This window comes from Paramormyrops kingsleyae, chromosome 23, assembly GCF_048594095.1.
Source record: "Paramormyrops kingsleyae isolate MSU_618 chromosome 23, PKINGS_0.4, whole genome shotgun sequence".
NCBI classification, from domain to species: domain Eukaryota; kingdom Metazoa; phylum Chordata; class Actinopteri; order Osteoglossiformes; family Mormyridae; genus Paramormyrops; species Paramormyrops kingsleyae.
The window spans coordinates 1,382,035-1,408,550 of NC_132819.1; the positions used below are offsets into that span (position 1 = coordinate 1,382,035).

The window sequence follows — 26,516 nt, forward strand, 5'->3', positions numbered from 1 at the left end:
AGAAGAGTGGCACCTGTTATAGCTGCAAAGCGGATGACCAACTCCATATTAATGCCTATGGATTTAGAATGGGATGTCATAAAAGTTCATTGTAGGTGTAATGGCCAGGTGTCCCAATACTTTTGTCCATGTAGTATATTACAGTATGAAGATTTATTTAGAAAAATCACATTATACTGTTCCACTAAAAAGTTCTGCTTATTTCAATTAAACATAAGGGTATAGTAGGTTTATGCTACCTACACAGAAAACAGTAAATGAGGGGTTAAGCCGCTCATTTTTTTCGGGGGGCAGGGGAGTATACTCTTTGGCACTTGCCGTACGTGCTAACATCCTACACAGGATGTAGACTAAGCACACTTCCTGTTTCAAGTCTCTTAACAGGCTGTGCTAGCAGCATGTAGGGGATTTGCTGCACTACATCTTTTGAATTAAACAACATAGTTTGACTTAAGGCTGTTACTGCGTAACATTATTAAATCAGCTCTCTGTTAAAACAACAAATCCCATCCACAATATGAAATTTAACCTCATTCTCAATTGTTCCGCAACCAGTAGTATTGATCTGTTGATTGTTGGGCCTACTGCCAAGCAGGAAAAATCCACTTCAAGGCACATGTGTAGAATAGCAGTGGTACACAATATTTACCATATGTAAGACAAGCAATTAGGGTTTCCACTTTCAATCTGAAAAAATATGGGAGGCATAAGATGCATAAGTAAAAAAGCGCGGTCACGCCCACCGCACCTAAACAAAAAAAAAAACCCACCGACGTGCAAAAATTCCAATTTATAAAGCAAGAGAAGCAGTTACCCGGTCAATGATATTGGCAACAACCAAAACGTGGAACATTATTTTTTAATTTACAAAGTGAAATCCACAGAACCCCATTATTCTGAATATGAAAGCTGAATATGAAAGTTATTCTTATGAACATGACAATTCTTCGTCAAAAACTAAATGTTACAGTGAAATACAGTGACTGAATTTCGTGTAGAGCAATTGACATTACCTTTACTTACTACGCATTTTAAAATGATGTAGCACGGATTAAATTAGGATGACCTTTATTATTTTGCTTTGCACAAAAGAGGATACTGGGGGCAGGACGCAAAGAGAGGCGCCAAGGCAACGCAAATATACACACAGAAATTATACTGACTGTAGAAAGCAAATGTCAACATGAAACAATGCGAAATCCCGCCAAATAATTCTTGCATTTTTAGGTCCCAAAATAGAGGACAACTCCAGGAAAAACAGGACAAAAGGTCACCGTGGATTTAATGATACCTCAACGAATAGGCACTACTGTTGCAGTTTTAATACCGAATAACAGAAAACTAGATAAAACGCTTTTAAAACTTTCAACTTTACTGCGATTAACCCACAATAGACATTTGGCATAATAAGATGTATTTTAATTTCTTCAATTGTTTTGTATTGTCGATTGTTTTACTTCGCATGCTACAACTATAACGGACTACAACAGAGGCAAAATCAACATTTTAGACAAAATAATGTGTCTGTCGTCAAACTAATTTTACAAATTAGAAAAAACTGATATGTTCTGGGAAAGAGTTCCTGATAATGACCCATATTGTGTTACAAATACAGTTACAAATACATATACTTAGGCTGTTTCCCCCCATTCTGAACAAGTCTGTAAACAAACAAATAAGCCAAACCAATAGATATGGTATAAATGGTAGTATAATTGTAGTAGCATGGGACTGAATGTTTAGAATGCAATGCTGATAAAATACTTATGTAATCAACTACATAGTACAAACAAGCGTATACACTATCGCTTAGTCTTCGATGTATTGATCCAAACCAATTTCTAGTAACTGCCACTAAAAACACACACATCTACCCAATTAATTAAGCAGTGCAAGTAAGCATTCACCGAGTGGGCGAGCGTCATGGTCAGGTAGTTCCGCTGGGCTGTACAACGCTACGCGGTTTCCATAGTCGTGATTTGCAAATAAATTTGATTCCTATGTCATTTACGAAAATACAGTGAATAACATTTTTGCACGCAACTTGTAAAACGGGTAAACCTACAAATCACATTCATCCAAAGAGCTGTAATTATACATTTACGTAGTCTCGTTGCAGCCGTTATGCAGTTTATCATGGCTATCAAACCCGAACATATCAGCCTGTAAAGAAATCATTCACAGACACAAATGCTCATTTTTCTAAAGGGTCACTCTGTCAGTAATTACAAGTGTCTAGGATACCCCAAATATACGCTACTATTGTTACGATCCCCGTTTAAACACCTGCTCTTGTGATTCGCCAGATATCGCGGAAAATATTCATATAAATACCATAACGAAAACAGGATCAGAAACCATTTTTATGACATTTTTTCCCCGAATAACCGGGCCATCTTTCAAGTATCAGCACATTAAAACCAAACAGAAAAGGGAAAGGAAGGGGAGGATCAACCCCAGAGCGCTTTCTGCCGTTTCGGCCACAAAAGAATTGGAGGCGGCACATGCTGTGAGGCGGGGACACAAACCGAAAATGTACGGACAGCTAAAAAAAAATAAAAAATTATACCTAACCAAATAAATAGTCGGTAATTAACATATTTGCATATATATACTAACCAGCATACACGAGGGTTTGTAGCAATTACTTTTAAAACACTAGCTGGGGAAAGCATTTGAAACAATAAAAGCACGTTTAAAACAATTTAAATGAATCGATTATTATGCAGCTATACTTTATACATGCTCGGTAAATGCGGCTATTGATATACAATCTTGCTGAATTGCTGCGGTTACGACGTGTACTATTAACCTACTCACCCGCATATTAATGTCTTTAACTCGTTCTTGGCGATTTTTCGGTACAGGATCCGTTACCCGCGACATCGCCGACAACAGCCTATGTTCATACAGATTCAAATATTTTTCAAATCTTTTGTCCTTTTTTGAGGTGATATGTATTTTTCCTTTGTCTCCAGTGGCCAAGGTGAAATCGAATTAATCCACAATTCAGAATTCATTAATCTTTTCACGCATCCAGCTCGGATGTGCAGGAGCACCGTTTTTTTCGTACAGTAAACTTGAGCTCGACGACTGTTACAGCTGTCCTCACGCAGCCCCGACTAGCCCTGACCGCGCCCACTGGGCGTGGACGCGCAGTTCAAGCACCAGCCCTTTCACATTTCTGACGGCTAAACATTACGTGATGTCAGCCGGCAGCAAGACAAGGCAATCCAGGAAAGATTCCTGGCTCATAGCAAAGGTCTTTCATCAAACACTAAAAACCATCTTCATCAAGAGCTGTTTCTTGCCCGCTCTGCAAAGTTAGCAGCAGGTACTTCCGGCTTTTGTTATCGTTTAACACCTTTGTTCCAATGGCAGTGATTCTGAAATGCTAAAAAATGCACAGTATGTAATATAAATTAAATATTTACCTGTTGTCTCTTAATGTAATCAAAGCACTCCTTCAAAGGTTTGAACAGCGTGGGATAAATAAAAATATAAATAGATAATTCATGTTAAATATTATCTTTAACTGGCTTAATCTTTGCTTACACAAAGACTCTTAATCCTCATTCAAAAGGTGGATTCTTTGAATGGTGAAATCTCAGAATACACAAAGAGAATGGAGGCTCACGCTGAGATGAGTTTCCTACATGTGACATGAAAGCGCGGGTTGCCCAGGGCAATGGGGGCGGCCTGTCCCAGTCCTTCCTCTCTCGTAAACTCCGCTGGTCTGCTACTGAGCATCCCCTTCTACTGTAAAACATATCTATTGTCTGCCTTAGAAAAACATGCAGTCTTTGTCTATACCACCTAATCCCTCTGGTGTCTAGTCTGTATTCTACCATTGTTGCTGGGAGAGTATTGATGCTGCGCTTCCTGTGGCGTCAATCTCAGCATGTGTGGCAGTTCTCGCTTGCTCAGCTTTTATCTGCTGAAATCCTTTTGCTTTCTTCCTGTGGCATCAGCCCAGTTTCTGCTCACCTCTGCTTTGCACTACAAACTCATGTCATCTCACTGTGTCTCCTAAATCTCATCTCAACCACTCAGCTTAAATCTGACAAATGTAGATGATTCAATATCTCATTAACTGTGGTTTAGCCAAAGGGAAGCAGTATTGAGAGACAAAGACAATCAATTAAAAATCCTTTTCATTCTTCCATTTATTTCTAAACATATAATGTTCCTAATCAATCCCCCTTCCCTGTAGCTTCATGTTACTCCTCACAATGAGGGAGTGGAATGCATGGTATTCATCACATGACTGTTACTAAAATAGAAGCAAGTATATTAAATTAAAAAATAAAAGGAGACAAAGGAGGGTAGCAACAGGAAAGAGTAACAACAAGAAAAGTAGAAACGTATGTCAGAAAAACATGATACAGGGAGAGAAAGACAATGATGGGGAGAAGGCTTAAATGTGGCTCTTCCAAAAGGACAGCCATACAGGCCCCATTCCCCATTCAGCCCTCACAGCACTGTCTTGGAGTGGGGGTGGGGCAAGTCCTGCTGATGCAACCACACCATCCACCACAGGAACTGGCCGACGGAGTGAGGAGGAGGAGGAGCGGGAGGGGGTGGGGGTGGGCTGCTGAACATCTGCTAAACACAGCTTGTGCAAATGAAGGGCATGCAAACACACACACACACACTCTGCTAGCTGAGGTGAAGAAAGACACAATACTACAATAGTTGTAAAATTCAGACACAAATGTAGTTCATATAAATTCCTTTTGATTACATATATATATGTGTACTTTTGTTTTCAAAGTGTTCCTTTAATTTTTTGTGCTGTGTGTGTGTATGTGTATATATATATATAAATATATGTGTATGTGTATATATATATATATATATATAGATATATATATATATAGATATATATATATAGATATACACTCACCTAAAGGATTATTAGGAACACCATACTAATACGGTGTTTGACCCCCTTTCGCCTTCAGAACTGTCTTAATTCTACGTGGCATTGATTCAACAAGGTGCTGAAAGCATTCTTTAGAAATGTTGGCCCATATTGATAGGATAGCATCTTGCAGTTGATGGAGATTTGTGGGATGCACATCCAGGGCACGAAGCTCCCGTTCCACCACATCCCAAAGATGCTCTATTGGGTTGAGATCTGGTGACTGTTGGGGCCATTTCAGTACAGTGAACTCATTGTCATGTTCAAGAAACCAATTTGAAATGATTCGAGCTTTGTGACATGGTGCATTATCCTGCTGGAAGTAGCCATCAGAGGATGGGTACATGGTGGTCATAAAGGGATGGACATGGTCAGAAACAATGCTCAGGTAGGCCGTGGCATTTAAACGATGCCCAATTGGCACTAAGGGGCCTAAAGTGTGCCAAGAAAACATCCCCCACACCATTACACCACCACCACCAGCCTGCACAGTGGTAACAAGGCATGATGGATCCATGTTCTCATTCTGTTTACGCCAAATTCTGACTCTACCATTTGAATGTCTCAACAGAAATCGAGACTCATCAGACCAGGCAACATTTTTCCAGTCTTCAACTGTCCAATTTTGGTGAGCTCGTGCAAATTGTAGCCTCTTTTTCCTATTTGTAGTGGAGATGAGTGGTACCCGGTGGGGTCTTCTGCTGTTGTAGCCCATCCGCCTCAAGGTTGTGCGTGTTGTGGCTTCACAAATGCTTTGCTGCATACCTCGGTTGTAATTGGTTATTTCAGTCAAAGTTGCTCTTCTATCAGCTTGAATCAGTCGGCCCATTCTCCTCTGACCTCTAGCATCAACAAGGCATTTTCGCCCACAGGACTGCCGCATACTGGATATTTTTCCCTTTGCACACCATTCTTTGTAAACCCTAGAAATGGTTGTGCGTGAAAATCCCAGTAACTGAGCAGATTGTGAAATACTCAGACCGGCCCGTCTGGCACCAACAACCATGCCACGCTCAAAATTGCTTAAATCACCTTTCTTTCCCATTCTGACATTCAGTTTGGAGTTCAGGAGATTGTCTTGACCAGGACCACACCCCTAAATGCATTGAAGCAACTGCCATGTGATTGGTTGATTAGATAATTGCATTAATGAGAAATTTAACAGGTGTTCCTAATAATCCTTTAGGTGAGTGTATACTAGCATGGACATTACTACGGTGGGCTAACATAACATAAGGCAAAAGAGTATCCCAATTTGATTGGTTATCCCCTACAAAAAGAGACAGCATATCAAAAAGGGTACGATTAAACCATTCAATTAGTCCATCAGACTGGGGATGTCCAAAATTCATGCATATGCAAGAGTTTGCATAATTCTTTAAATAAAATTGACTCAAAATTACGATGTTGGTTGGAAAGAAGACTTCGTGGAACTCCAAACCGACACACCCACTCTTCAGTCAAAACTATTACTACAGTGCATGCTTCCTGATTGGCCAATGGAAAAGCTTCAGTCCATTTGGAAAATAATCCACAATGACCAGTATATACTGATTCATCCCTGATGTCAGGGGCAAAGGACCAAGAATGTCCAAAGCCACTTATTCAAAAGGCCTACATGCAATTGATGGCTGTAAAGGTGCACAAGGGGGCTTACCTTGAGTCTTACGAGACCCACACTCAACACATCCCCAAACCCATCCCTTAACATCGTCAAACCAACCCGGCCAATAAAACTGATTTTTAACCTTCCCCTGCAGTTTTTGCACCCCCAGGTGGCCACCTGTACAAACACTGTGTAGAAACTTGTTCTAAAACTTGAGGCACCATTGCCCAAGGCAACACTACCTATACCTGGGATGCAGCATCTGAATAGGCAGGGGGAATTCGTACCAACCTGGCTCCCCATACTTCAAGTTGGTTCCAAAACAGGAGGTTATCTTTGCAAATCCACATCTAGCATCGATGCACACTGGCCCTGTTTTTTTTATAATCAATTATTTGCCGCAACTCCCCATCAGCTATTTGTGCCTGAGACAACTCATCTATCTCCCCCTCTTCCACAGACCCTGTAAAAGGCAAACTCTCCTGCACTGCATACATCTTGGACAATGTATTCTGACTGAACTGGGGATCTTTTCCCAAAAAAGCTGGCAGCCTTGAGAGGGCGTCAGCATTACTATGAAGTTTACTTGGATGATGAACAATCTTATATTGGAAGTTATCAAGCTGTTCAACCCAACGAGCTAACTGCCCCTACAACCCCTGAAAGTTATGTAACCACCGCAATGAATTATGGTCTGTTCGTAACACAAACTCTTTCCCCAGTAAATAATGATGAAAATGCTTTGTAAATGTAACCATACTCAGGAGCTCCTTTTTTTGGTAGCGTATTTGCATTCCTGCTTTGTCAGAACTCTACTAGCATATGCCACAACACGCTCCAGGCCTCCTTCCTCCTGAGACAACACTGCCCTAATTCCCAGATCACTCACATCCGTATCCAAGAGGAATGGTTTATTGGGGTCCAGAGAAGCCAATACTGGAGCAGTAATTAAACTTGCCTTAAGATGGTCAAAAGCCCTTTGACAATCCTCACCCCATAGAAAACGCCTTCTCTTCTCGGTCAACAGGTGCAGTGGGTGAGCAATATCTGCAAACCCCTTTACAAAACTTCTGTAATATGAAGCCAGTCCAAGGAAGCTCCGCACCTCTGTCTGACTAGTGGGGACAGGCCACTTCCTAACTGCCTCCACCGGATCTGGCATTACACTTTCAGCAAAAATGACATGCCCAAGGTAATGAACCTGTGTAGAGAACAAATCACACTTTGATGGTTTGACTTTCAAGTTAGCTTTCAAGGCGTGTCAGATGTTCATGGAAAGTGCGACCAAAGACGATTATATCATCCAAATAAACTAAACAAGTAGTCCACTGAAGATCAGCGAGCACAAGGTCCATTAATCCCTGAAAAGTACTAGGTGCGTTACACAACCTAAAACTTAAAACATTAAACTCAAACAACCCCTAGCGTGTGGCAAATGCCATCTAGGACGATCCTTTGGGTCAACCTCAACCTGCCAATAGCCACTTGCTAAATCAAGAGTGGAAAACCAGCATGCCTGACTGAGGCTATCCAAAGCATTGTCAATTCGGGGGAGGGGATATGCATCCTTTCTAGTAATATCATTAAGTTTCCTATAATCCACACAAAATCTAATCCCACCCCCCTTCTTTTTCACCAACACAACTGGGACTACAAGATGGACAAATTATGCCACTAGCAAGCATTTGCTTCAGATTATCAGTCATTTCCTCCTGTAAATGGAGGGGGACTCTACAAGGGTGCATCTTCACAGGTTTAGCCTCCCCTGTATCAATCTCAGGTAAAGTCAGATGAGTCCTGCCAAAGTCAGTCTCACCTCGACTAAAAACAGTCATGTTCTGATGTAAAAACTCCCTAACAGCTTTCACTTGATCTGGGGAGAAACCCTTCTGCCCCATCCCAAAATGACTCATTAAGATGTCAACTGTCCAATAAACATTTTCCTCTTCAACACTCTGCCCAGGCATCTCCCTTTCCACTTCAACATCAGTAAATAAAGTGCCTACCTTTATTCCTCTTTTTAACACTAGGCCATCATTAGTCACGTTAATAACTCGAATAGGCAAACTGCCCTGCTGAACCATACATACTACTTGAACCACCAGAATATCGCAATGTTTGGAGATGGAGGAGGAGGGCTCTAACATACCCTCAGTATAATCTCCCCATCCACTTTGGACCTGGCCCTGAATAATGGCTTCACTACTGTACCTGGGGGCAGCCTGAATCACAACAATTTGAGGCTCCATAAGGGGGTTAAGATCTACCAGGGAGAACTGCCTACCCATTATCTGACAATATTTCTTCCCCAAATCAACCACAGCCCCATAATGAGATAAAAAAAAAAACCAAACCCTAACAAAGCATCTCTAGAGGGGATATCAAAAACCAAAAACTCAACAACCAGCGCGAGTGAATCAAATTGAAAGACAGTCTGCCAACACCCCACAACATGCACCCCGCCCCACTGTGGCCTTACCCATATAATCTACCAGCTCACATCCCCTTTAGTTATAGAAAGCCACAAATGTTTTGGAATGACAGAACGTGAAGCTCCAGTATCTACAAGTACATAACAATCAAACTCACCTATTTTAGCTTTAAGATAGCTGGACCCTCCCTGCGATCCATCAAGGGCTATAGTTGATACAGCAGAAGGGACAAGCATTTGGCCCTCTGTGTTCGCCCCCTCTAGTTTCTCTGCAAATAAGGGCAATCCGCCAAATGTGACGAGTACACCTACACTCCGAACACTCACTTTTACGTTCTGCACTACGTCTAAAAGGTGAAGCAGAAGATTTAGACTGTAAGAATGGAGTTGTATCTGATGGGGTGGGTATACAAAGAGAACTAGAATTGGTCACCGCCCATACAGCAGTCTGTAATGACTTCACTTCCTGCCGTAGGCCCTCTACCACCCCAAGAAGGGCATCCATTCGCTCCTCACTAGCAGACTTTTCCAGAACTCCCCGAACTTTACAATCAGGTGTTATACTCCCACCCTCAAGGCCTCTAATAAGCTCTAGCCCCGTAGTTAAATTAATCACATCTTCAAGAGCCGCTGGTTTCGCACTACGCAGACTCACCCGCAAATCACCCTTTCCCACATTTGCAATAAAATGGTCTTTAGCCAGCAAATCTTGAGTAGTAATATCAGCAGATGGATAAGGTTTAACAACTAGCCGCCTAAGGGCAATACAAAATTCTCGAATTGTCTCATTATGAAGCCTCTTTCGGGAAGTCCAATCATGTCACGGCTAGGTCAAAACCCATCAAAAGTTGGCAACAATATAATTCTGTTCCTTATTGTTTTTCAAAAGACATATAGTACTAGTCCAACATTATAAACATCCTTGGTATGACTGTGACATGAAGACCATGCTGGCACAATACTGTATGACATCAGCTTTTAGTGCTGGATTGGCTGATACTGATCCACCTAAAATCTGCAGTTTGCCTATAGACACTATGTGATTGTGGGTGATGCCATCATATACCTGCAGAGCGCTTACTCTCATCTGGATGGAACAGGCTGCATGGTTAGAATAATGTTTTCTTTTTATTTCTCATGTGCCTTCAACACAATTTAGCCTTCTCTTCTTAAGAAGAAGCTTCATTGATACAGGTCAACACATCTATTATCTCCTGAATCACTGACTATCTGACAGACAGACCCCAACTTCTGCAATGCAGAGTGAATTTTCCAAATACTTATCTGTCTGAATGTTTATGTGAACTATTTCACTTGGGCATCCCGTTTTCTATTTTATTTTATTTATTTAATCTTAAACTCTGTAACAAATAAATTTCCCAGTCAGGCTCAATAAAGTACATCATCCATCCATCTAGCACAGCTCTCATTGCTGTCATCGAAGACAAGTTTGTAGCTTCTCTTGTGGAAGTAAAATTGGACATTAGTAGGCCCGGGAGGGGAGGCATATTGGGTCTGTTATGTCTTAGGCCTTAGGCCAGAAGAGATTGTTTTGAATACTATGTGACCTCGCTTTGTGATAGCTGCCTGCAGTTGGCTCCGCTGAAGCTTGGACCTTGGAAGGGCAGACAGTGGAGCAAAGGGGGGGAGAAACCACTTGCAGGAAGAGACTCGAAGCCGTCCCAACTGGTGCACAAAGAGTTATAGCTTATTAAAGTAGTTGTAGTAGTCAATATAATATGTTACGCAATTGATTGCATCATGTTAATCATACTTATGTTAATAATACTAATCATATGTTAACCATGTATTTTCAGCGATTCAGGGACAATATGTCTATGTGTTAATCATTAATCAATGGAACACCCAAACATTAACAGTGATTCAATGTCATATAATTAATATCTATATACATATCTCAAGTAGAGTCGAGGCCGAGGCTGTCTCCAGTAAGTTGCGTAAAATGGGTGAACTTTACCTTGCTACCAAGGTGAATCAATGGAGCAGGAGAATTGTGTTTGTTATACGTTTCAGCTTAGTTTGTTGGTGTTTCATGACCAGTCAGGACTTAGAAGTCCTGGGAGTTATGGTTTATCTACTGGTTGCTCTGTGTGCCGGGGGTGACTTGGTACCAAGGGCCAGAGTGTGATGGGAGCGCTTTGCTGAACTTGCTGGAATAAAAGAGATTTTCTTTACTCACCAAACTAAGAGGTTCAGACTTTTATTCTAAGTGCTTGATTTATAATTTTTCTACCACACTCTATTAACCTCTGTCATGATACTAGTCCAGTATTATAAATGTCCTTGGTATTATTATTATGGTATTACATTGTATGGCAGTGGATGTACCTTATTAATCTATACGGCTAACGTAATAAAAGCTTAACATGGTTTGAAGTAGACCTACAATGTAGAACCACCAAACTTCACACATACATAACTCGTCATAATCAATCCCCCCCCCCCCGAGAGCCAAAATGTTCAACGGATGTTATACCAGTCTTCATATGAAGTGCCCATTATTGTTATATATTGATACTGTTGTTACTGTTCCAGTTTTTCTCAATTAAATGAATTGAATAAATTAGTCAGTGCCATCAAAATGAAAATTACAAATAGCATCATTTTAAAAATGAGAGTCAAAATGCTTAGATATGCTGTCAGAATGTCAGTATCGCCACAATTCTGAATGATAGTCATTCCTCCCTTTTTCATTGTCTCTGATTGATTATTTTTCTTTAGTAAACTGATAGTTATTCATATCAAAGACACAAGGTTCAACACTGCAACAAGCATATGACACTGGGCCCCCAACCCAGACCAATTCAGTTTTGTTCCAAATTTTTTAGGGCCTGTCACTCAGGGGCCCTTGGAATCATCCTGATAGAGGGTCCGTGTGGTGTCTTGCCTGCCTGGTGCCCATGTGTAGAGTAGTTGACAAATATTTAAATTAGGGACTGGGGGGGGGCAGGGAGGCTGGTTAAGAATATAGGTGGGGGAAACGGAAAGCCCCAATTAATATTAAAAGTGGGCACTGTAAAAGACCTACCCTTTGCAGTCTGTACTTAAACAGTAGGAGTATTAGAAACAAAATTCATGATATAGAGGCTTTAATTTCATCAGACTCCTATGACATTATAGGAATAACCGAAACATGGATGAGTGACAATGATGAAGAATGCAATATGGATGGTTACACGTTGTTCCGTAGAGAACGGATAGGCAAGAAGAGAAGTGGTGTTGCAGTATACCTAAAAGAAAACTTGCAGGCAAGGGAGCTCACTGATAAAAATAAAAGTACAGAAGCTGTATGGGTAAAACTAGATGCTAAAAATTCAAATGGCCTAATTGTCGGTGTTTGTTATAGAGCACCTAATGTAGCTGCAGAGGAAAGTAGAATGTTATAGGATGATATCAGGATTATGAGTAATAAAAATGATGTGGTGGTTATGGGTGATTTTTTTTATCTGGGATACAGTGGAACATAGTCTCTGACTCTTCTAAAATTAACTTGAGATGGTGGAATTAGTACAGGATTGTTTTTTTACTCAGTTTGTTAATACCCCTACCAGGGGAGAAGACCTTCTTAATCTTGTTTTCTCTAATAACCAGGATAGGATTGGAAAATTAGAGGTTTTAGAACCACTGGACGGTAGTGATCATAACATGGTTAATTTGAGGTTAACTTGTGTGTCCGAAGAGCAAAGGTCAAAACAAAAATATACAATGTAGAAAGGCTAATTTTAATGGTATGAGACTGAAACTAGAAACTGTAAACTGGATGGAATTAAATAGCAGAACTGTTGAAGAGACATGGGAATTTTTTAAAACAACTTGTTGCAAGAGCAGGGGGACTTCATACCTGTTTCCAGCAAAACTAAATCTAGGAAACTGCAGCACAAGGTGGTTTACTACGGAAAGTCAGGATGCTTACAAGGCCAATAGGATGCTGGGTTACATCTGTAGGTGTGTGGAGTTTAAGTCAAGGGAGGTGATGCTATGATTATACAATTCCTTGGTAAGACCCCACCTAGAATATCGTGTGCAGGTTTGGTCACCATACCTTAAAAAGGACATTGCTGCCTTGGAAAGGGTGCAGCGTAGAGCTATAAGAATGATTCCTTGTCTTAGAGGAATGTCTTATGAGGAGAGGTTAGCTAAGCTGAATCTGTTCAGCTTCAAGCAAAGGTGACTAAGGGGGGGCATGGTTCAGGTATATAAGATTGTAACAGGTCTGGATGCTGTACAGCTAAATGGCTACTTCAATATTAGTTTAAATGCTAGAACTTGTGGCCATAGGTGGAAAGTAGCAGAAGAACATTTTAAAATGGATTTGAAAAAGGACTTCTTTACACAGCGTGTAGTCAGAGTATGGTATAGTCTTCTTGCTAGTGTAATGCAAGCTAAAACCCTGGGTTCCTTTAAATCAAAGCTAGAAAAGATTTTAACAACTCTGAGCTATTAGATAAGTTCTCCACAAATGAGCTTGATGGGCCGTTTTGTAAATTTCTTATGTTCTCAAGTAATGCCCCTGACTGTGGGAACCAAAAACACAACAATGCCATATCACTGCAATTTATGGAATATATTTTTAAATCATTTTGAAAGCTTTGTTAATGATTTAGCATGTGGTGACTAACACGATGATCACATATATGCAGCCATTGAAAAAATGAAGAGACCACAGCGTCATTTTATCATCATGCGTCGTTAAATTTTATATACATATATACAGTATATATATATACAGTATATATATATATATATATATACACACAGTATATATATATATATATATATATATACACACACTGAACAAAAATATAAACGCAATATTTTTCATGAGCTGAACTCAAACATCGGAAAATTTTTCTACATACACAAAAGACACATTTCTCTCAAATATTGTTCACAAATCTGTCTAAATCTGTGTTAGTGAGCACTTCTCCTTTGCCAAGATAATCCATCCCACCTCACAGGTGTGGCATATCAAGGTGCTGATTAGACAGCATCAATATTGCACAGGTGTGCCTTAGACTGCCCACAATAAAAGGCTACCCTGAAATGTGCAGTTTGATCAAACAGCACAATGCCACAGATGTCGCAACCTTTGAGGGAGCGTGCAATTGGCATGCTGACTGCAGGAATGTCTACCCGAGCTGTTGCCCGTAAAATTAATGTTCATTTCTCTATCATAAGCCGTCTCCAAAGGCGTTTCAGAGAATTTGGCAGTACATCCAACCGGCCTCACAACCGCAGACCACGTGAAATGGGTCTTTTGTGTATGTAGAAAAATTTTCCGATGTTTGAGTTCAGCTCATGAAAAATGGGAGCAAAAACAAGAGTGTTGCGTTTATATTTTTGTTCAGTGTGTGTATATATATATATATATATACAGTATATATATACTGTATACACACACACACACACATATATGCTGCAGCCTGGTTCTTCACTGTTTCTTATTAATGAAGGACTTCTTTCTTACTTATACGACTTCAGTCCTACTTCTAGGAGCCTGATAGGAACTGTCCTAGCATTGCCTTCACACCTGCACTTAATGTTTCCCATTCCTTATTAAGGTCACCTGATGTCATCCGGCATTCATGAGAAACTGTCAGATAAGTTAATGGCCATCTCTGGCATTAGAAAGTCACTTCCGCCCTTTACCTTGCTGGTAGTTTCCAAAGTCTCCTGCTTCACCTTATACTTGTGTTCTGCTGTCTTAGAAATTTTGAACCTGGAAGCAATCTGCTGCTCAGCATAGCCTTCATCCAGTATTACTGATACTGAAGGCAGTGCTTGCACCTGCTCTGCAAACCTCTGTGACAGTGCTCCTTGTATTGCATGTGATGTCACTAGAGCTCCAGCTGCTGTTTTTGTAAAAGCATCATATTGTTCCCCCTGGCAGAGTCCACAAAACAGCAATTGCTAAGAGCAGCACAGAGCTGTGCCAGCCTGTGCAGAACCCCAGGCTGACAATAAGGGAACCCAGAGGGTGGGGTTTGGGTGGAAGTGAATCATGCACATGGAGTTACATTTTTAAGTGACTAAGCTTATAAATATCTGTCCATCCATCTATGCATGCATCCATACATCTATCCATCTTCCAACCACTGAGCCCACCCCAGGCAGCAGAGAGCAGTATAGGTTGGGGCAAACCCTGGATAGGATACAATTCCCTTGTGGGCAGTAGTCGAGCTGTAAAAACAAATCAGGAGGGATGGTGAATTTTATCGTTTATCAGACATATTTTGTGCTGGGAGACCAACTATGTACCCTTTTTATTGTTGTTTAAGCAACAACATAATTAAAATATTCTACTATCCTAAAACAACATGCATGGTGTGGATGTTACGTGTCAGATACTCCTGTCATTGATCCTGACCAAGGCACCTCAGAATTGGAGTCAGTCCCCTGGCTGGCATAGCTATCCCATGCTCCATAGTTAGGGAAAAAATGCAGACGACACATTTTCCCACTTGGTTCAAGTGCAGCTTCATACTCATGGTACTTTGAAATCTTTTGGTAATTCATCTATTAAAATTCAAAACAAAACCTCAGAAAACATTGTAAATGAACATCTGAATCCTCTCAAGTCAGGTCAAGTCCATTTTAATTCAAATGCAAAAACAAAAGAATGAAACCGTTGAAACAATTCAGAAAACCTGAAAATGAATCTTACAAATTACACAAATATATAGCACAAACTGAGATTTTTTTGGATAAAAGTGACTTACATAAAACCTCATAGAAGTTTCCAAAGATTTTCATAATCATGTTTTTTGTTGTCAATTTTCTGGGATCTTGCTTTTTTTTTTTTTTTTTTGGAGTCACCGAGTTAGAGACCGTATCTCCCTTCACTTATACAGCAACCGTGTCTCACGACGGCCAGGTACTCGGTCGTTCGGGTGTTTTCGGCACCAGAAGGAAGCCCATGAACGCAAAAGTGACGAATGTAAGTGACGAACAAAAGAATGAACGTAAAAGTTATAAGACAAGCGCAAACGGAACATGAAAAGTAAATCCGAAATCGCGGGAGATGCTTTTGGAGGTTGAATAGCCAAAGATCAGTTTTAAAAACGTTTTAAAATAATTTTTTAAATCAAAGGACCCCTCACAAAAATGTTACAAGCATGACAAAGTATATCTGCATGAAATATTTCATAGTAACCCATTTAAATAATTAACTGTGCCCATAAATAAAATAAAAAAAAATCTTTTTACAAGCATGTTCACCTAATGTACAACAATTTGTTTATTAATCTATTTGTATTTATGCTTACATGTCTAACTAATGAGAATCAAAGCACACAACCACAAACCACACCCAGAGCGAACAGAGAGCAATATGTAGGCTTAATGGGTAATGGGTGACTCAAAAAGATACCTGTGGAATCTTAACAGCCCTATACTACAGCCACGGGCTCCCTGCAGTGCCTTCGTCATGGATCCAGGTCAGGGGCGGATTGGCCATCTGGCAATTCTGGCAAATGCCAGAAGGGCCGGACCATTTTTTAAATGTGGGCCGGTCAGTTTTTTTTTTTTTAATGTGTATTGTTTTTACATGCAGGCAGCTTATATCTCTTGCAAGATGTGAATATTATGATGATGATGATGATGATGATAATAATAGTAATAATAATAATAAATGTTAAGCATTTGGCCCAATCGGCGACAACCGGCTGGTTTCAAGATGGGCCGACCCAATCCGACCCAATCAGAGGTTACGCGGACGTAATCAAAATCTGGCAAGAATGTCAAACAGTAAGTGCAACACAAGCTAATTGTCAGAGATGGACCGTAAAAAAAGGAAAGGCGGTGCCGAAAAGCTCAGAGAAAGCAAAAAAAGTATGGAGTTAATTTAGTGCCAAAAGTATCAATCAAAATTTTGAAAACCGCAAGCAAATCATTAAGTATCAGAATGAAAATTTGTATTCCAAATATCAAAAAAGTCAAATAAAATAATTTTATCCTTCTTCTTCTTTAATTTGTTTTGCTTTTGGAATGTTTTTCTTTGCTTTTGGAATTTTTTTTTTTTGCTTTTGGAATATTTTTCTTTGCCCAATAGTTGGTGGAATAGCGAAAGTTACTGAATTGGATGGGTTGGTGACATTTTATGAACGCGAAATATGTGTTGCATACACCGATTCCTAATAAAAGTACACTATTACACAACTACAAAGATGCAATTCCATGCTGTAAACTGGCTCCGGAGCTTCCCGCTATGTTGCGATGTTCTGATGCGTCATGGAGTGGGCGTGCTCAGATGGTTAAAGGCGTGTTCACTCCAAATTCCAGCTGACCAATAGACGTGTAAGCTGCTAAGGCCCGCCCACCCGTTAAAACAGTGCCAAAAGTCAAAAGCAAAAATAAAATCCAAAAGCAAAAAAAAAATCCAAAAGCAAAGAAAAATATTCCAAAAGCAAAAAAAAAAATTACAAAAGCAAAGAAAAACATTCCAAAAGCAAAACAAATTAGAGAAGAAGAAGGGTAAATTATTTTATTTGACTTTTTTGATATTTGGAATACAAATTTTCATTCTGATACTTAGGCCCAATCCCAATTCTACCCCTTACCCCTACACTTACCCCTACCCCTCCGTTTGGCGCGTTCACGTGTAGGGGTAGGGGTGTCTCAATTCTCTTTTGATTGGAGGGGTAGGGGTAAGGGGAAGGGCTAGATAGCCCTCGAAACGAAGATTTTTCGGGACCTCACTTCAAACGAAGGGCTAAGAGAAATTTACAACATGGCTGCCCACTCGAGCAAGCAGACCCATAAATGTTAAGTAATTTTTGCCATTAATAAGGATTTTTATGACATTTTTTCATTACATGTATATTACCATCAATCTTGTGTTTGTGTTTACGGTGATGTTCTGTAAAGAAACGTTTGAAAAAAAATCGCTAAAGTTTGCTTGCGGATAGCACTGATTGCACAATATTAGGAAATATATTTTTATGTCATATAACGTTACCCGGTAACTGACTGCATGTTGTAACGCGTTGTTTTGTTTTGCTTACGGCCATATGTGTACATGTAAATGAACGGTGCTTACACTATTCGTACTTATTGCAACATGACAACATTTTTGTAAATTATATTCTGTATAGGGACAGCTGAGGAAACCCGAAGGCTCATACGTTTTCGAGGTGAAAACGAACATCTGTTTTTAAAGTCCAAATACGGCGCAAAAAAACTTTGGGAGTGAGTAATCTTTACATGCTACGATGCTGACGGCGACATCTTGGAATTTGTGATAAACATCGGCGCCTGTCCTCTGACGTAACGTTAGGAGGTAGTGACAATGGATGATGACGTATAACAGTGTAGTAGTGCTGTCCCATTTCTTAGGGGAAATTTTTTAACCCTACCCCTTTCCACTTCATTTCAAGGGGCAAGGGGAAGGGGTGAGGGGTAGGCAAAGGGGTAGAAAATAGAATTGGGATTGGGCCTTAATGATTTGCTTGCGGTTTTCAAAATTTTGATTGATACTTTTGGCACTAAATTAACTCCATACGCTACTTCTGACAGTTTTTGACAGTAACCTACACTGTGTTTAACAGTTGTAAGCTTAGCGTAGAACTCCCGTACATTTTAAAATGTCATTATCAGCAGATAACGTGGGATTTAGGGTATACAGACTGCTGTATGCTACTAGCAATATAGTCTAACATGCAAAAGAACCTATAGCTATAGCCATAGTACTGTAGGCATTTGTAGTGAACTCTGAATACATAGCTAGTCTTTAAAGTAAAACATTAAATACATGCATAGGTTACAGTATGTAATTAATCCTTAGGTAGGGTGGAACATAGACTTCTATTACAGGCAATAGTGTAATATATCTATGCAATAGTTAGACAATGTAAAATGAGACATTGGCTTGCTTATGTTCTCCCTTGACTGAATCGTGTGTTCATCTATTCAAAACTAGAATGTTTCTGGACCCAGTGCAGATAGCTCAGCTGCTGCAGCAGAGTCAAGTATCATGGAGGTAGGAAGACAGCAATGAGAGAGACACACCCTGACACAAATGCTGAGAGTTTCTTAATACTGTGTATAGAAAACTGATATAGAAACCAGTTAGGGTTTGCCAGTGGGGGACTAGTTCACCACAGATGTCCGATCAGAGACAATGAGATGCAATCAATCCAGAATTCTTTTGATTCTTTATTCTTTCCACAAAGTTTCCAACAAGTACTGAGCATGCAAGTGCTAACAATCACTTCGGGGTATCGATGTGGGTTGGTGTGTATGTGTGGTCTACAACAAATTAGATTAAACAAATTAAGGAATCAGAAAAACGTATACAAATAAAGATACTAAAACACTTCCATGTACAATCAACATGAGTATGAGATCACTGGCTGATTGCCAGAAACACTTCAAAATAAAAGCTCATGTGAGCCTTTTTAACACTGTGGCTCTAATTAACGATAAATTAACCCTTATGATAGGAGTAACCTGTGAATGTGTATCACACACACACATACACACCTTTACACACAAATGGAGATGCAACACTTCAGCATACTTTAATTCACAAATAACTATATATCATGAAGGATTTTTTTTGCTATATATTCTATTCCTTTTTGTGCTATACACAATGACAGTCAGGCAAGAGTGAGGAACAAGTATAATCACAGACAGCCATACAAACATATTAAAATTGCAGAGTTACAGAGTTAAAATGGATGAGAAGATGTAGAATCAGACAGACAATGTGTACAATGTCAACATAGAAACAAGGAGAAGCGAACATATAGACTGGCAATAAAGAACAACACTGCAGAGAATGACATATATAGTTATTTGTGAATAAAAGTATGCTGAAGTGTTGCTAGTGCTTCATGTCCATTTGTGTGTAAAGGTGTGTGTGTGTGTGATACACATTCACAGGTTACTCCTATCATAAGTAATAGCAGACAAACGGCATAAACAGACAGCACACGGACTCTACAAGATTCACAGATTGTTTTTTTATTTAGTTTTTACTGTATAAATGTATAAATTTGTTATAAACGGGTTATTTTTGTTCCAGTCACATACAATACATGTTTAAATATCTATTACATATGGTACAGCTTATATTATTTCACCATCTGTACACCAATATAAGTAGTGAATGTGCGTGTCTGTGGGTGGGGCTGTGTCAGTGTGGTAATGTGGGCTGGTGTGGCTACAGTGCCAGGGCTGAATTTTTGTCCCAGTCCGCCCCTGCAGATATCTATAGCTATGACTGTGATGGTTGTTTTGTAGTTTTATCGTTTGTAGTTTTGTTATACAATGTATGCACTTTGTAGTTGCAACTCTTCCATTATATGTAGGCAATATAGTTGTAGTTCTTATGTTCCCTTCACACTTCTATCTATGCTCGAAGTCGCTTTGGATAATACTGTCAGTCAAATGAATAAATGTAATGTAAATATAATACCTAGACGAGGACTAGTACCAGCACCATACCCTCTTCTTATGATAAAATTAATAACATTTAGAAAGTAGGAACAAAATAGGACATTCATATACCAAGTCAGTCACCGTATGTGGCTTCACACTTGTGGTGATGGTGCACTGTCACAGCATCACTTTTCATTACCTTTAACCTTGACGTCTTCTTCTGCCAAATGCTAGTAATTTCATAGGAATCAATGAAAAGGGCCTGGTTGTCTTCATTTCTCTGATTATGATGCTGCACCAAACGCAGCAGGTAGGTATTTATCACCTGAGAACCAAAATATTAATTTTCATACATCTGCCAGTATATATAGAATATACATACACACACATATAAAGTGCTATAGAAAAAAAAACATATCCCAACACACCTCACTCTCAAGTTCCTGATCAGGAGCTGTTCTTGTGATGTCCCAGTAAAAAATTTTGTAAGGCCCAATTCTTGAAAGCAGTACATGGACATTTTTCCCTTCCCAGGCCTCGTTCACACCTGTAAAACAAAACAAAATTAGAAATCTAACTAAAAATCTTCTCTTAGTGTAGTTTCTTACAACAATATACATTCTACAGCACATTCACCACTGCCCCACCCTCTCCATCTGACTGTTATCCAATCTGTAGCATAAAGGCACAGAGCACTTCACAGAGCACTTTGTATTTTTATTTATTATTGTTTAACTGTTTTTAACCTTAATTATTTATGTAATCTTATTGCTATTATTGTCATTGTAATGCTACTGTTATTGTTGTGTAAAGGTAGATTGGCAAAGAATTTCATTGCATGGTTGTGAACCGTTTTCTTTTTTACTGTGCATATGACAAACTACTTGAATATTGAATCTTTATAATGATTTGAGTGATATTTTTAATATAAATGGCATTCTGCAGAATATAAAAGTAGTTCACATTTGTATATGAATATTATGACTGAGTACATACAAGACAGCAGTGAGACGGCTGGTGGAGAGGTAGATACAGTGGCTGATGCCAGCAGAGGAGTGGTGGGCACAGCTGTTGGTAGAGATGAGGATGGATATGCAGAGGTAGTTGGAGTAGGTGGAGAAGCCGATTCTGCTGCAGAAGAGGTAGCTGGAGTAGGAGGAGAAGCTGGTTTTGCTGCAGGAGAGTTAGTTGGAGTAGGGGGTGAATGTGGTTTTGCTGCAGGAGAGGTAGTTGGAGTAGGGGTTGAAGGTGGTTTTGCTGCAGGGGAGGTAGTTGGAGTAGGGGGTGAAGGTGGTTTTGCTGCAGGGGAGGTAGATTGAGTAGGGGGTGAAGGTGGTTTTGCTGCAGGGGAGGTGGGCACTCTGGCTTTAGCCTAGGGCTGCTCGATTATGGAAAAAATCATAATCACGATTATTTTGGTCATGATTGAAATCACGATTATTTTACACGATTACTCATTGACTTTGGAAATATGTTGCATTTATTGAACAGAACAGTGAATTCTCCTTAAAACAGATTAAGACAGATAAAACAGATAAAGGCAAACAAGATCAACAATGTAGTGCACTTCCACAATCTTTTGAAAACAAGTAATACATAAAATATAAATATTAAATAAAATAATAAATAAATTAGTCCAAAATAAATTTGCTCACGTATGTGCCTTAACAAACTGAAAAATTCAAAACAACATTTTACAACAATCTACATTTTAAACATAATTAACAATAAAATTCCGGTCAGTAACTCAGTCCAAGAATATTTTAAGGCTGGCACACTATCGCTCAGAACTAACAGCAAATATGTTTAACTTCAACTTTAGCCTATGTAAACATGTTTCAACATGGCCAAAATGGTGATAGGGTTACAGATCTAAACCTTAAAGGTGTTGCGGAGGATGTTGTGGGGGTTGTTCGTCGTTCTTTCTGTTTCTTTATTAGTTGGTCATATGTCGGTCTGTGTTTAAATTTTAAATGGTTAAAAAGATTTGTGGTGTTACCAACCGGTGCCGACACAACCGCGTAGCAAATCTAGCACCTAATATGTTTTTGATCCACGTCCGCTTCTTCGAATCCAAACTGTTCCCAAACAACAGAATTGCTTCTACCTCTTTTGTTGACCAAAGACTTCTGTGGCTGCTCTTTTTCTGCCATCTTCACTCGCGCTGATTTTTAAATGCGATCAGATACCACATACGCAACTTCTTCGCTGACAGTATAGAGTGAGAGAGTTCGGGCTTCTGGAAGGGCGAAAGTGTGGATGCGCGCGCGCGTCAGAACGCAGGTCAAAATAACTTAAAAAAAAAGTGAATAATCGTTTTTTTCGATTACACCATTTTTGTGATCGTTGAGACCCGAAATCGAAATCGAAATTCGATTAATTGCACAGCCCTACTTTAGCCTACTCTTTTAATTTGCTGGGAATTCTAGGGACCTCTTTAGTGTGCAGCTTTAAGTGGTCAATGTTAACCCTTAAGGTGGCTTTCCCAAAACCATCTACAAGGTCAACACTTTTCCCCTCTATTCTTGTCACTGTGAAAGGCCCCAAGAACTCCGGCTCCAATTTTCCTCCCTTCCGTTGCTGACTGTGAACATTCTTCCTCCACACCATGTCACCAACCTGAAGCCTTTGGCCAAATGTCTTTGATCGCAGGTGCCTTCTGGTCTTCTCCTGCACCCTTTCAACATTTTCCTGTACTATTTTGTGGAGTTTTTCCTGCCTCTCAATGTCAAAGTCCTCTTCTAAATATTTGTCCTCAATGGAGTGATCAATCTGTAGAAAATTAAATAACGTTTTTAAGATATTATTTAACTTGTCTTCAGTAGTCAAAGAATATACGCATTAACATTTATATTAAAAACCTGTCTAACCTGATACTCAGGCACTTCAAATGGGTAGCGTGCTTCTCTACCAAACATCAGGAAATATGGTGAGAAGCGTGTTGTCAGTTGCTTTTTGGTGCGAAGACCAAACATCACTGCATCTAGATATCTGTCCCAGGTGTTGGGCTTATCGTCCACCAGCTTGGCAAGAGCCCTACAAATGAAATAGATATATCCATAACTTTTTGGTTTGAATTCCATATTCTCCATAGGACGGTAACAGTTACATTGTTTTTGCAGTCACCCTTATACAGTGATCTGAATAAAACTTTAAAAACAAAGAAATCAATGGGGGAGCTTCCCAAACACAAACAAGAATATAATGTTAGATATGAAGGCTCAGTGAATACATGGAAGGTACAATGAGTGAGTAAGCTGGTTTGGCTTATGTAGTGGTGTGTGAAGACTGGAAACAGGGGACTGGAATCAGGCCAACAATCAAAAGCCCAGTGAAACAAGTGTAAGTGTAAGACTAGAAAAGTAATGGTGAAAAGATTTACCTCTGTATGGTACCATTACACCTCTCAACCAGCCCATTTGTTTGGGGGTGGTATGGGACACAAAGGCTCCACTTGATTCCCAAGGCTTGGCATACCTCTGTGTTTATCTACAGGGATGTAAGAAAACCTCTTCCTCATTTGTGCCTGAATTGACGCTGTATAAACATATATAAGTTCATACCTCTGCTGAATGTTCATACCTCTGCTGAATAGCAAATACATAGCCTGACAATGCTTACATATTCGGCAACATTTGTAAAATACAATAACATTTCAAAATGTATTGTATTAAAAAAAAAAAATACTTACAGTGTTGACAAACTCTTTGCCCTGGTCTGTGAGGATGCGTTTGGGCACTTCAAATTGTTAAACAAATTTTAGTTATGCACTCTGTCACTTCCTTTGCGGTCTTTGACTTTAAGGCATAAGCTTGTGTCCATCTTCTGCAATAATCAATCATCACACATGTATACTGATTCTTTTCTTCTGTCATGACCAGCTTCCCAATTAGGTCCATGCCAACAAGTTCAAATGGAACCTTTGTCTGTTAAAGTAAAATCAAAGTTAATTACAAATTAAACTAAATTGGAAACTATAAATGCTTTCATAAATTAAAGTCAGTAGTACATACGACAGACACAACACAATCTAGAAAATCTAAATTCACACCACATCAAGAACATATAATCTGTGAAACCTAGAGTACAGCTTTAGTTATCCATGCAGCAATTAATTAATAAGGCATCTATGGTACGATTAATTATAAATAATTGCTGAGTATTTTCCACAAAAAGGACTTTTCATTTTCTGTGTTAATGTTCTTAAAATGTAAACACCTGTACTTCTGTTAAATACCAGTGATTTAGACTTACTCTAAAACAGAGCAGTTGGCTCCTTATTCGGCAGTTCCTTGTTCACAAAATCCGTTCCACCTTAAACAGGCGTGATCTGCCAAATTAGCAGCAATTGCTCAGGTCGAAATCAAAACGTCTGTTCAAAACCTTACCTGATAGGGTAATTATTACACTTATTATATACAGAGTTTGAGGACATTTTACTGTAGAGTTTTAAAAATAAAGCCCTGTGAAATGTGCATTTTTATTTTCCTTCTTATCAAATCTACCTACAGTATCACAGTACAGCACCTACTGCATCTCCTCCTACAGTCCTTCTTTTACTTAGAAGCTCCGTTCCACCGCTGAATTTTCCCACCCATCAAGAACAAATGTACTTGTATGTTTCTTTTTGAAATTCCACCTATATCTCTCTTTTTCATTCCTCTTTCCATCAAATTTTTCACAGTCTTTTATGGGGAAATTTTCCAAACTGCTCCTATCCATTCAATCTATCTAGTGTTAGAATGATAGGCCAGCTTTTTCATCCATGCAAGCTACATATCTAACTAGGCCTAATAATAAAATCTGTGTCTTCTATGCAACCTGTGTTTTTTTTTTAGGTGGCATCTTTCTTGAAACAGTGGAGTGAACATGGAGCCACACTTGACTTTGACCAGCCTAACAATACATTGAAGACCTCCGTTGCCCCAAATGTATGAGGCTATTATTCTAATTATAATGAAATGAAAATTAATAACAATTATACACTCACCTAAAGGATTATTAGGAACACCTGTTCAATTTCTCATTAATGCAATTATCTAATCAACCAATCACATGGCAGTTGCTTCAATGCATTTAGGGGTGTGGTCCTGGTCAAGACAATCTCCTGAACTCCAAACTGAATGTCAGAATGGGAAAGAAAGGTGATTTAAGCAATTTTGAGCGTGGCATGGTTGTTGGTGCCAGACAGGCCGGTCTGAGTATTTCACAATCTGCTCAGTTACTGGGATTTTCACACACAACCATTTCTAGGGTTTACAAAGAATGGTGTGCAATGGGAAAAACATCCAGTATGCGGCAGTCCTGTGGGCGAAAATGCCTTGTTGATGCTAGAGGTCAGAGGAGAATGGGCCGACTGATTCAAGCTGATAGAAGAGCAACTTTGACTGAAATAACCACTCGTTACAACCGAGGTATGCAGCAAAGCATTTGTGAAGCCACAACACGCACAACCTTGAGGCGGATGGGCTACAACAGCAGAAGACCCCACCGGGTACCACTCATCTCCACTACAAATAGGAAAAAGAGGCTACAATTTGCACGAGCTCACCAAAATTGGACAGCTGAAGACTGGAAAAATGTTGCCTGGTCTGATGAGTCTCTGATGATTTCTGTTGAGACATTGAAATGGTAGAGTCAGAATTTGGCGTAAAGAGATGAGAACATGGATCCATCATGCCTTGTTACCACTGTGCAGGCTGGTGGTGGTGGTGTAATGGTGTGGGGGATGTTTTCTTGGCACACTTTAGGCCCAATTGGGCATCGTTTAAATGCCACGGCCTACCTGAGCATTGTTTCTGACCATGTCCATCCCTTTATGACCACCATGTACCCATCCTCTGATGGCTACTTCCAGCAGGATAATGCACCATGTCACAAAGCTCGAATCATTTCAAATTGGTTTCTTGAACATGACAATGAGTTCACTGTACTAAAATGGCCCCCACAGTCACCAGATCTCAACCCAATAGAGCATCTTTGGGATGTGGTGGAACGGGAGCTAAGTGCCCTGGATGTGCATCCCACAAATCTCCATCAACTGCAAGATGCTATCCTATCAATATGGGCTAACTTTTCTAAAGAATGCTTTCAGCACCTTGTTGAATCAATGCCACGTAGAATTAAGGCAGTTCTGAAGGCGAAAGGGGGTC

General features: G+C 39.7%; 2 protein-coding genes and 1 long non-coding RNA gene across 5 annotated transcripts in view; 2 read left to right on the forward strand and 1 right to left on the reverse strand.

The window, feature by feature from the left end:
- LOC111840634 (rho guanine nucleotide exchange factor 2-like) overlaps positions 1-3,127 on the reverse strand; it is a 131,786-nt gene extending 128,659 nt beyond the window's left edge. For both annotated transcript variants that reach the window (XM_072705548.1, XM_072705547.1), the window contains exon 1: positions 2,821-3,127. In XM_072705548.1, the coding sequence (XP_072561649.1) occupies positions 2,821-2,886 (66 nt within the window). In that variant the 5' untranslated portion in view covers positions 2,887-3,127. The remainder of the gene's footprint in view (positions 1-2,820) is intronic.
- LOC140581877 (uncharacterized) overlaps positions 1-16,939 on the forward strand; it is a 39,345-nt gene extending 22,406 nt beyond the window's left edge. Inside the window, exon 2 of the long non-coding RNA XR_011984923.1 lies at positions 16,814-16,939. This is a non-coding gene — a long non-coding RNA (uncharacterized lncRNA). The remainder of the gene's footprint in view (positions 1-16,813) is intronic.
- Positions 16,940-17,512: 573 nt separating this feature from the next.
- Positions 17,513-26,516, forward strand: part of LOC140581960 (uncharacterized) — a 90,510-nt gene continuing 81,506 nt past the window's right edge. The window contains exons 1-2 of one of the 2 annotated variants that reach the window (XM_072705923.1): positions 17,513-18,259; positions 18,899-18,958. The gene's annotated coding sequence lies outside the window, so the exon portion shown is untranslated. Of the gene's footprint in view, positions 18,959-26,516 lie in introns of both variants that reach the window. The other variant, XM_072705924.1, reaches the window with a different exon arrangement.